Below are 12,331 nucleotides of genomic sequence, written 5' to 3' on the forward strand. Positions count from 1 at the left end.
GGATTTCTCTCGGCTGTAAAAGAAGTTTCGGTCCGTTTTTGCTTCCTCCACTCGCCGCCACCTTCCCTGCGGGCGCTGCTGCCCTCCCGCGGCTGCCTGGGCTCTGCTCGGGGGGGGTCTTTTTCCTCCCGGCTTCTCCCCCCTGACTTTTCAATGTGGATTTGGTAAAGAGAAGCCCATCGACCCTCACGCAGTGTTGAAAAAGTGCTGCTTCTTGGCTGGAAAAATAAATAACTAACCCCTCAAAGCTGCTTTCGGAGGGCTCTCAATCTTGCCCTGCTCCGGCTCCCGCAGCCATCTCAGCCTGCTGACCCCATAAGCCAGCTTTGGGGCACCCAAATTCCTGCTTTCCCTGCATATGTCCTCCTGTCCCTGCCTGGAAATGCCACTGGCGTGTCTTCTCCCCCTTGTGCGTGGCTTTCTGGCCAGCCTGTCCCCGTGCGTTGCACCGGACCAGCCCACGAACAGGTTTGAAGCTTCATGGATGGGTTTGTCTCAAAGGTTTGACTGAGTGAATTGTCGGTCCCACAAGTCCTCTTCACTGGGGCCTCATCCTGCCAAGCAGCTGGTTGCCTGAACCTGCAAGTGCTGCCAGCTCCGAAGGGACGCAGCCCCACGTGTCAGCAACCCCAGAGCCAGCAGAGCTGGGACGCTCACAGCAGGGGGGGACACTGCAGCCCTTGCTGCCTTGCTTGCCTTTGATGCCAAAAAAAAAACTTTGAAAAAGAAGGGAAAAGCCACAAAATGAAACGTTTGACCTCCTGTGCCCTCCTGGGCTCTCACCCTGCCCGAGGATGAGGGTGGACCCGTTTTCCTGGCTGACTGCAGGAAGGTGCTGCTTGCCATGCAAGCATCACTGTGATGGTGACGTGGGGCGCGTGTAGGGCAGGGTGCACCGAGCAGAGTTTGGGCTCTCATCCCTGGAGAGCTGCACAAAAACTGGCCCTGGGGGAATAAATCGTGGAGGCTCTGTGTCATGAAGCCCGTCATGGGATCAAGGCAAGGAGCAGCCAAGGGAGTGCCCAAGAGCCGAGTGACCCCATATCCCCGGCTTCTCTGGCACTGCAGCTGGTGGCTGTGACCCCGGTGCCACGGCTGCAGCAGCCGGGTCTGGCACAGAGGAGAGGCTGGAGCTGGAGCTGGAGCCAGCAGAGGGAGCAGAAACTCCTCTGGTCTGGAGGCAGCGGGGAGAAGAGCTGCCACCGGGATGCTCTGGTCTCCACTGGGGATTTTTCCTGGGCCTGGGGTTAAGCGCAATGGGTCCCTGTCCCGATGGGTCCCTGTCCCGATGGGTCCCTGTCCCGATGGGCTTTCTGCTCCCCCCAGTGCTGCAGGCTGCCCTGCTGGGACAGCAATACCGTGTGTGAAACAAGGAGGAAAAAGCAACAAGTAAAACCCAAACCTAGCTGCTTTTGGGCCCTTAAATGTCACAAAAGCAAAAGAGGCACTCAGCTCCCGGCTGTGTAAAAGAAAAATCAGTTGACACACTTCCCACCGAGCCACCCTTCACCCGCAGCCAGCTGGCCTCCCGCTCCTGCCTTTAGCTGCAATTTGTCAATTCTCATTTGGGTTTATTAAAATCCCCTCTGGGGGCTGCACAGGGAAAGCGAGCCAAGACGTACACAGATAAATCAGAACAAGGTCCCCACATCACGGCAAGCTCTTGTTCTGCACCACCCAGATGCATCTGGACCCATGCACGGTGCCGGCTGGCCCGTGGGTGTAGGATCCTGAGCTGGGGACAGGGATCGGGGTGCAGCACCCCTGTGCTCGCCTTTGAAGGGGATGAAGGAGCAAGAGGAGAGGGAGAAAAACGTGCCCTGGGGACAACCCCCCCCCAGGCAGAGGATGCTGAGAGAGGGACGGATCCAGCCCTGCCATAGGACAGGCAGTGCTGAGCAGAGCTGGGGGTGGACTGGGCAGGATTGGGCCAGCGCTGCTCCTAAGGAAGGAGTGGGTGGCACAGAGCAGCGAGCGGGGAGCGGAGAGAGCAGCAGGGATCCGAGGCTGCGGGGAGGGTGCGAGGGGGGGGGACAAGGGACCTGCCACCCACCTGGGGCTGGCACCTGGTGGGGTGGGGAGCAGGTGGAGGGGCTGGGGGCGAGGATGCGTTAGGGGCAGGAGCCTAGGGGTCAGCCCCCACCCAGGGGTGGCACTGGGGTGGGTGCGGGCACCCAGAGCGGGGCGAGGGGCTGCACCCGCGTGGGGAAGGGGTGGGCAGCCTGGGTGAGCGTGGAGGGGGGGGGAAGGCGGTCCTGGGGGGAGGCTGCAAGGGGGTGGAGTTGCTGGTTTGTCTTTGAACACGGGGAAGACTTTTAGCTGGGAACTTGCATCCGTGGAGCTCCCAGCCGGCAGGCATTGGCACCGTGCTCCTGCCGGGAGGTCCCCGGCACCCGTGCCTTGGGGTGGCAGCGAGGGCAGGGGGCATGTGGCCACCTTCGGCCGCCTTCCTCTCCTCCGCGTGCCCTTTGCCTTTCCTCTGCCTCTCGCTCTGCTTGCTTGGGGACTTGTGCTGAGCTGCTCGTGCCAGGAGGGAGCCGGTGGCGAGCTGCACAAATTGGCTTCCCGTCCACCCCAGGCGTCGGGAGGAGGAAGGCAGGAGGGGGCACGGAGCCCGCCGGGATGTGAGGGTGGGCAGGGGGACGGCACGCTTCCCTCCTGCCTCCCTCGGAGATTTGGGACTGCGCACGGACCATGAATGGATCCTTCTTCAACCAGACTCTCCTCGAGCAAGGAGCTTACCCCAACAGGACCCAGGGCTTGGGGATGCTCCTGGCCTGCTGCAATGGGACCGGCTCAGTGCTGGCGACCGACGGCGGCTCCTTGGTCCTCGCGCCGGACGAGAGGAGCCTGTACATCACGCGGGTGGTGCAGATCGCCGTCCTCTGCGTCCTCTCCTTGACTGTGGTGTTTGGCATCTTCTTTTTGGGCTGCAACTTGCTCATCAAGTCAGAGAGCATGATTAACTTTCTGGTGAAGGACCGGAGACCTTCCAAGGACGTGGGAGCTGCGATCATGGGGCTTTACTGAAGCCACCAGGCACCTGTAGGCAAGTGAACGGAGTGGACCTGGTGCTGAGATGCAGATTCCCGTGTGTTTGGGGCAGCTGGGGGGAGCGGGAAGGGGGACGATGGCTTTTAATGTGTTTGTGTCCATGGGGAAGCAAATCTCTTCTTCCCAGTGAAGGAACTGTTGTGGTGAAGGGGGCGATCTCCCCGGCGCTGTATCACGCACAATAATTGACCAGCCTCGCGTTGCATGCAGAAATGGCTTAAGTTTTGCATGAAACTTGCAGAAACAGTGACAATGCGCAGATTTGGACTCTTTTTCTGCTGTTACCTTGGATACCGCTACTTGGGATTTAGGGCTAAAAAAAAAAAAAAAGTGTAAAAAGCAAACTACTCACTACAAAAAGAAAGCAAAGTAATGGGGAAGTGAAATTTGTAGCACGGACCACATCGTTGGCCATGGGGCAGGGAAGGGAAGGGCTGGGTGGGTCGTACAACAAAGTCTGCATGCTACAAAATGTGTCGGTCTGTTTGTGTTTCGGACATCAAGCATGCACTGTCTGGCAGTTTTGTAACGAGGAGAGCATGTTCTTCCTTATTTTTTTGAACCGTCCTGTTAAATAAACTGGTACTGTCTTTTTTCACAACACTGAAAGAAGAAAAGAAACCCAGATAAATACAAAAAAACCCACCCCAAACCCAAAACAAAAGCATGCTTGTTTTTGTACATAACAACCTTTTTTTTTTTTTTCCAAGTGTTATATTGTTACAGTCCTTGAGGTTTTTGTAGTTTTTTTTTTTTTTTGAAAACTGGTGAACATTCAGGAAAAAGAAAAAAAGGAACCTGTTTCAAAAGAATTTGGTGTTGTCTTCATTTTCTTTTCCCGTGTGTGCAGAGCTCAGGTATTTCAATCCCAGTTCTAGAGTTTAAATATAGTCATCTCACCTTCCAGTTGAACTCTAAATAAAGACAGTTATTTAAAGCAGAAACTACCGTATATTGTTTTCACAGGGAAGTATCTGCTTCCACTAACAAATACATTTGTCAGGAACTACGTATTTTGGGCTGGCGTTAAATACTTGCACAGTACCAAAACACAGAGATGCACCGAACACGTCTTGCAAAGCAAGATTTCAGACCCTGAGTTGAAATCTCCATCTCCTCTGATCCTGATGAGCTGTCAAAACTAAATTATGTGAGAGGAGGAGGACTCCTGACCTTTGTTCTGTGATGGAATTGCAGCTCTGTCTGTGGGTGTGAGATGGAAGTGATTTGAGTTTTGTTGCCCCAACAATATTCCTGCTGGGTCCGCTTCTGTGGTGCGAAAGCGATCCTGGATCCCGCAGGAGCTGCTGCTCTGATGTGTGGGGATGTAAATCCTGAGCAGCTCTCTGCCATTCCCAGATGCAGGAGTGGGATTAGAGCATGGCTTGTAATTAATCAGTGCTTGCTGAGCACCTTCTCCAGGGATCCCACAGGATATTGGTGGGCTAGCCCTGATGCAGAGTGAGATTCGTGTAGTCCTGTCACTGACTGCTCCCGTTAACCTTAGGAGCACAAAGACAATGCAGCAGCAGGACCATGATTTGGGAGCCAGAGCTCTGGATTGTCCCACTGGTGCAAACACCCTCCTCTGCTACTCTTCAGCATGTACTTGTGTGTAAAACCTAAACGCATCCCTGCGTCTCCAGGTGGTCGTGCTGTCAGGACAGCCCAGATGTGGTCACCAAACTCCCAGCCACCTTCTGCCTGACGCTGCCATTCGGCCCCGTTTCCCAATCCGTCCACCAGCCTCAGCCCCAGAGGTGGTGGAAGAAACCTTCCAGCGTTAGCAATGCAAGCAAGGCACAGGAAAATCTAAAGAAAGCATCAAAATCCCCTTAACTCTGACCTGGGGCTGGCCGGGGCTGTGAGAGCTGGTGTTGGGGTCAGGGGGGACTCATAGGGTGGTCACCGTTGTCTTCCTCTGTGGGCAGGGGAGGAAAAGAGGGCTTGGCAGGAGCCTGGCAAATGCTCTGAAGAAGCCCCTTTCTTCCATGGATCAGCCACCAGAGCTGGTTAGCCCCGCTGGAAGCTCCCCCAGCCTCTGAATCTGACCCTGAGGGGGTCACGTCAGGCCAGGAGCCTACGCAAAGCAGCAACCTCCGTGCAGGACGGGGGTCTTGCTGCCCTGTGGGGAAGGGTGGCTCTGTGATGTGACATAGCCACCAGCTCGTCCTGAGGGTCCTTAGAGGCCACCTCCAGGAGGGGGATGTGGAGGCCTTCATCCCTTTTCTGCTCTGGAGTCTTCCGAAGGAAAGGCGAAAAGTCAGCTGCTGTAGGGTCAGGTACACACGATGTAGGGGGAGCAACACAGTGCCCCAGAAAGCTGAGCTGAGCACCCACTGAGACCCAGGGAGCTTGTTCAGGAGTCACTTAGAGGAGGGAAGACCTTACACATGGCCTTGTGGGACAAGAGCCCAACTTTCCATCAGCTTATTCGTCCTCCAGTCCTGCTACCTCCCTTCCTTGGCCATAAGGGCTACGTCTGCATTGCCAGGCAGTGAGGGCCAGCAGAGGAGGGTCTGCAGGGTGGGCACCATCCACGTTTGCCACACCACATGGTGTGTGTCCCCACGGGGGGACTGGGCTTCTGTCTTGCTCGCAGTGAGCTTAAAGCACCTGCGCACAAGTCTCCATCCCATTAGATTCCCAGTGAAAAGATGATCGCCCCACTGAAAGGAGGAATATTTGGGGAAAAGTAGACCTCGGGAGGACCGATGTCAGCACGGTGACAGCAAGGTGAGACCAGATGGAAGGATGGGAGGGAGGATGCTGAGGGCATGACCACGCTCCCCAGACCTCAGGCTGCCACCCCAGGCCCTGGGGACCTGGCTGCTCTGCCAAGGGGCACAGGCCCCGCAGCCAGAGGATGAGCTGCTTGCTCCAAGGCTGGTGTAAGGAAAGCATCCCATAATGGCTCCTTCTGCTGCCCTTCCCCCACAGATATCCGTGCTTTCTCATCTCATCTCCCGCCCACTCATTTAGCTCAAGCTTGCAAGTGGGTACTGGTTCCCAAGAAAATTTTCAGCAGTTTTTTCCTTTTTTTTTTTTTTTAAGGAGAACAGTTTAAGATTATTTTGATTTTTTATATATATATTTTTAAATTGCTGCTTGTAGTTCATTAGCTCCCAGAACGTCACTGGGGTGCCAGAAGCTGTACAAGTATGGCTGAGAGACTGTGCTGGCTGTAAAATACAGCAGAGAGGAGGGATGTGCTCGGGGGGAGCCGCACATCAGTGGCAGAGTGAGGACCAGACCTCGAGTCTCATTTAAGCTCATCTCCTAGCGGTGGCAGGCAAGGAACCAACACAATCCACAACCACACTGACCGGTGGGACTGGCCACACTGGCCTGAGCCACAGGTCTGCCTAGTCTGCATCTTTTCTCTGAAAACAGTCATGATTTTAGGCAGCACATGGGCCACCAAACAATCCTGCTGATGGGGAACTGCTTCTTGACCCCGCCATGAGCAACCTGCCCTGAACCATCGTGGTCCTCCTCCAGGAGCCGTCCCCATCTGCGGGCTGGTCCCTGCTCTGCTCCAGCTGGAATTTCTGATTTCTAGACAAGCAGCAGGGAAGCAGCAGAGGCAGGCAGATGTGAGAGCATTTCCCCCCGCTGAGCTTGCAAACAGCCAGCCTCTGCCTGGTTTTACAACCGGAGAAATGAAGAGCTGCCTTGACCCACCTGGGAAAACCCAGCGACCCTGGCCAGGCCGTCCTGCCTGCGGCAGGGAGAAACCCAAAGCAGGTCCCAAAGCTTGCCCAGCTCCTCCTCCCTGCCCCGGCAGCCTTGGCTGAGGGCAGAGAAAGAGTTAAACAAGATGAGACAGACAAACAGATTAAGGGGGAGGGAGGATCCCAACCTGAGCCTGGCACCAGATGTACTGGAGCGCGTGCACCAAACATACACAGTATTTAATAATTCCTGAGAATTGCCATGGTAATGAAGTGCAGAGTCAGGTTGTTATGGAAACAGCCTTTTTTTTTAGGCAGGGAGGCATTACCCAGGTTGTAACCTCAATCCAGCCTGAACACATTTCAGAGAGCCCCCAAAAAATAATAAAAAAAAGAAGTAAAACAAAATCAAATTAGATAAGTAGCAGTTTCCTGTCTCTCGTCTGGCAGTTCTGGGCTTGTTCTGTAGGCAGGTGGAGGGAGGCAGGTTGTTGCAGACGCACGTCACCCAGAAAAGCCTGGGGAATGGCTGGCAGCATCCCCACAGGTCCTGACCCCAGTGCTGCTGGGGGTGCTGGGGCTGGACTGCTCCCCTGGGTGGCCCTGGGATGCTCCAGCACCGCCTGGTCTCCCTGCCAGACCCCTGGCCTGGTTTCGGGGTGTCTCCATGGGGGACATGGGAAGTTCATACCCATCTCTCTTGAGCTTATTCACACAAGGCAGTGGCCATGCAGAAACCCTCGTCCCAGCCAAGCCCACGGAAGGATGCTGGGATCCCACCTGCGTATGGGCGCCTGAACCCCAAGCATCGAAGATCCCAAAGCTAGCATGCATGACAAAACAGGCAGTTTGGGGGCTGGAAAAGAGGTAACAGATCATGTTCCCAAAGCCAAAAGGCACACCTAAGAAGAAAGCACAGGTTCCCTGAGCTCTGGCTCCAGTGCTCCCTGATGGGGCACCCATCAAGCCAGAGTGGAAATCACCCATGTCCCCATTCTGCCTCCCCGCAATGGGCAAACACAAACTGCTCCCATCTCCCCTGTAAGCAGACGTTCCACCAAGTGTGGCAGGTTTGTCCAGCCACTGCTCATATTGAATTTTAATTTAGTGCTGGATAAATCGGCAGCTCTGTGAACCTGTTTCCTATTCAGGAGGCTGAGGCAGAGCATTTAGGGTTCGCTTAGCAGAGAGATGGCGTGAAATACAGCGTGCAATTACTCAGGAACATTGCTCCATAAATCCCTGCTGCTGCTCAGCATGGTTCTCTTGCACCAGCTGTGTGAGAGCCATCAGCCTCCAGAGAAAGCCTCTGTAGTCCATTAGCTCTGACAGAGAGGGACAAGTCAGTGCCACGAGAGCCTGATACCCAAGGGAGAACTGAGGCCGAATGATGACAAAATTTAAGAGCATTGCAGCTGTAAAGGTGTTGAAAGGGGTTTCTTCCTCTTGGTCTCTGCTGAATTGGAGCTATCATGGGATTGCAAGAGCATTTAGAGCCCTCGGTGCAAAACACGGGCCTTACAATCTGTCTGTACTGGTAAAGAGGAACAACAAGATCATTCCTGGCCACTGGAGCTTGGCTGATGGATGATACTGCTGACTTGTGTGAATGGTTCTTGGTATGGCTCAGACCTGTGACAACAGCTCTGACCCGAACAGTCCGCGGGCAGTGGCAAAAAGACCACAGTGCGCCCCAGGATGTTGCTTTGGACAGTGCTGTCTGTGCAGGGTGAGCATCTCATTAGGTTTGATGGGTTTGCAGGGGCCGCGTGCCAGTGTAGATATTTTTAAAGCAGTTTTTTTGGGCTTTCTGAATCCAACTTGGCTTCCTCAAGTATGAATGAGGGATTGGAAACCCCAGGGTTTAGTCCTGGAGAATACATCTTTGGACAAACAGCGAGCCCAGCGAAGCACAAAACATCCTCAGTATCCTTGACAACTGCCTCTTTGGTGGTGTTGGACAAATCTTTGAGTTCCCACCAGTTCCCCCATCAAGATGGCTTAGCCAAGCGAATCCCTAGCACCGTGGTCAAGTTTGCGCTCCTCTGATTTTACAGACAGGCAATTTCTTGGACTTGTTTGTTCCATGAGGACGTGGTTATAGAAAATTTAGCTCAGAGAAAATCAGAGTGTTGCCAACGATCAGTACGGTTTGGCACTTCCCTGAAGATATCACCGTCAAAGTGCTGGAAAGCAGCAGGGGCACTGGCAACGCTCAAAGACATGAGCAACTATTTGAGTGGCTGTCTGTGATCTGAAAAATGCTGCTCATCTACATGTATTTCAGGCTGTGAGTATAGCAGAAGTCTAGCTTCAGAGACACCTTTGCAGTGCTCATCCTTCCCAGAAGTTCATTAGTGTGGAAGACGTTTTCACATCATTAAGGCGGGTTAATCAACAACAAAGCAAAAATGTCTTTTTAATGACAAAGATGGCACAGTAGTGCGAGAAGCTGAGAGGTGGGTCTGCATAGCAATTTGGCTGCAGGTCCAAGATCCCCTTAAGGTGAAGGCAATGGTTTTGGCACTCTCCATCAACCCACAGTGCTCAGGAACACGAGCCCTGGCCATGGCAAAGTGCTCTCTGTTGGGGTGCAGACAGGGAGCAGCTATTAAACCAAGCAAATTTCCTCTTTTTGAGCTAACAAGACCCCTCCAAACATTGCTGCTCAGATGAATGGGGGCCTCCTGTCCCCACGCATAAGCTTTTTGAAGGCACCATAACTGCAGGTGGATTTGCTCTCCTAGCAAGGAGCTGTGAAAGTAGAGGACAGCAGCAGAATCCCTCGTTACACCCATCCTTTCCATGTGGGCTCACTGGCTGTTTGTGTTTTATGGAGCACCAGCTGCGCCTTGCAGATACGTGCCTTTGAACACCACCACTTCTGGCTTTGGTCTGGATGACTCCAAGGGAAAGGAGACAAGACTTATCTTTCCTGCGATGCTCCAGTTCCCCCACAATGGTTCAGCACCGCAAGGAGGTGAGTTATCATCTCATCCTCACTGCGGATGTGGCACTGGAAGAGGAGATGATCAAGACAATAACCAACAGAAGGCAGCAGAAACATCTACCCTACAGCAGCAGGCAGCTGGAGTGGCCTTTCTAGCAAAGGGGCTGGTACACGAGTGTGGGTGTGAGGAGGGATGCAGCTGCTTGTTGTGCACTGCACCTTCCAGGAAAACAGGGTGTGCATGAAAGCCAGCTCAGAGCTCTCTTTCCTTTCCATGACAGCTGCCTGGCTGGTGCTGGGTGCTGGCTTTCAGCCCTGGCATGGCTCAAGCTTTCCATGCATGTGGGGTTAAATCCTGAGCCATCCTTGCTGGCGGGCCCCACAAGTGTTCACATCTTACAGGTTTCTGTGCAGCTGTGAACAGTCCCCTCTTGCCTCCGAGTCCCAAAATGCAGGTTTAATGGGACAAGACAGCTGAAGAAGCAGGCAAAATGTAATTAGGCTTTAATTAGCTAAGTTCGTTCTTTCAGATAATTGAAAATCGGACTAATTGGTTGCAATGAATTCCCAGTACAGCCAGCCAGCCAGCTTGGCGTGTGCTCTGCCAGCTGCCACGTACTCCTGTCCCCACACCAGCAGCAGCCTGGCAGCTGAACGTGGCTACAGCTACCCATTGGCTGCCTGAAACTCCCCAGGGCCTCGTTCCTCATCCCCAGAGACGTTAAAACCTCTGAACTCCCCAGGCTGCAGTGAGGATCATTTATTGACCTGTGTACACAGCAAAGCTCATGGTTCTTCATCTCCCACTTCACAAATCAAGGAGCTGGTGGGCCACCAAGCCCAACACACCCAGGCAGGAGCACACCAAAAATCCTAATGTGAAGGGACCTACCCTTATCCATCTACAACATCCCAGGGAGTTACCGCTGGCAAGGACAAGAGGCTGAGTCTCTACTTGCCTCCCTCATGGCAATGCAGGCATTTGGCTGGCCTGTGTGTGGTCAGTGCTGAGTCAACTGTGCTGGTTCCCCTGCCTCTGCTGCTCAGTCTGCCTCAGCTGGGTTTTCACAAGATCTGTTCCATGACCGGGGCTCCCTGGGCTGATGGAAACCTCTAGGGCACCAGTTGGAGCTGGCAGTGACACTGCTAGAACTGCCTTGCCAAAGCTTTCTGGTAGGAAACCATAGGTTTGCGAGCTGAGCATCTTCACAATGAATGTGACCAGGCAAAGGGAAGCAATCATTCCAGCCAAGGAACCTCAGCAAACAGGTTGCTCTGTCCAGGTACACACATTTTTTTTCTAATAAATCCCTTGTGACACATTTTTTTCTAACAAGTCCCTCTCCCCATCAATGTGGCATGGAGCGAAGACTTGGTATTTGGTGCAGCCACCATCTTCCCAGTGGCCAGGGGTGGTTCAGAGAGGCTGGACGGGTAGGAACAAAGGCAGCGTTGCTTCATCACAGCACTTGACAGATCATGCCTAGAAATATGCTGGACTTATTCTGCAGCCTTGGCTCAAGTTTCCCTTCTCTCCCTCTGCGAGCAGCGTGCTGTGTGCCAGGTGGCTGCATTTCATTATGGAGTTTACAAAGCGCCTTGGGAAACAAGGCATGGGGGGATGAGAAATTACGCACGCATTTCACTCAGTGCTGACTGTTTGTCATCTTGTTGTACAGAAATGTAATAATCACTGGGGTGGGCAGGGGCTGTGGAAAGGAGGGACTAATCACATTTGCACCATTCCTATAGTTCACGGCTTTTTTTCATGCTTCCATCTGCCCGGGCTGTAGCACTGGGTATATTTCTTTTGCTTTAGGGTTAGAACCGTCTTCGGCTTTATGTGCTGTCAAGTCAAGGCCTGACATCTCATTTTTCCCTTGGGTTGCAAAACAGTCCTAAAATATTCCTCTGCACCAACCACACTGGTGGTGCAAGAGTCTCTGCCCACTTCCAACCCTTGCGCTTGAGGTGCTGAGTACGAAGCCCTTTGTGTTAGAGGTGAGGTCTCCAGCTCTCCATGACCAACTCAGCTCCTTCTCCTTAGTTTTTGGAAGACCAGCAAAGGCTGACAGGAGGGAGAAGTTGGGAGGAACCCGGGCTGCTTAGGAATTTGCCCCATGCACAGTTACTTTATGTGGCTCAGACCTGCTGCCTGCAGGTGCCTTATCTGAGGGCTTTCAGGTGACTAATAGCTCCATTATTCCCTGCGGGGCATGTACCAGGTGACCCTCTAACAGACAGGAGGGAACAACACCTGGCAACAAGGCACAAAGGAACGCAGCTGGCTGCTCGGATGCACTGGGCCAAAGCCCCTTTTTATAGCTCCCTCCTCATCTGCAGGGGGTGGTGGGTTGAAGAAATCGAAGAACAGCAATGCTGAGGCTCAGCACCAGCACTTCCCCCTTTGTTATGGTGAAGCATCGCTGTGCTTTCATGTTGCAAAGCTTATGGCTGCTGCAGTGTAGAGCATCCCCAGCTCCTCAGACCCTGTCTGCCTCTTCGTGCTTCCCCACTTCACACATAGAGGAGTCACAAACAGATCAGGTAATCTGGAAAAATAATTGTAAGCTAACCATAAAAATAGATTTATGTGTTGGTCAGACCATTCTTGGTTCACCAAACCAGCACTGCTGGCACAATGTACAGGAGT

General features: G+C 53.5%; 1 protein-coding gene across 1 annotated transcript; it reads left to right on the forward strand.

The window, feature by feature from the left end:
* The first annotated feature begins 1,218 nt into the window (after nt 1–1,218).
* On the forward strand, nt 1,219–3,866 carry RPRML (reprimo like). The gene has a single exon (XM_083809589.1). The coding sequence runs from the start codon at nt 2,695–2,697 to the stop codon at nt 3,028–3,030; it is 336 nt and encodes a 111-aa protein (XP_083665715.1). The 5' UTR covers nt 1,219–2,694; the 3' UTR covers nt 3,031–3,866.
* Nucleotides 3,867–12,331: the final 8,465 nt, after the last annotated feature.

This window comes from Anser anser (genome assembly GCF_964211835.1).
Source record: "Anser anser genome assembly, chromosome: 23".
In the NCBI taxonomy this organism is placed as follows: domain Eukaryota; kingdom Metazoa; phylum Chordata; class Aves; order Anseriformes; family Anatidae; genus Anser; species Anser anser.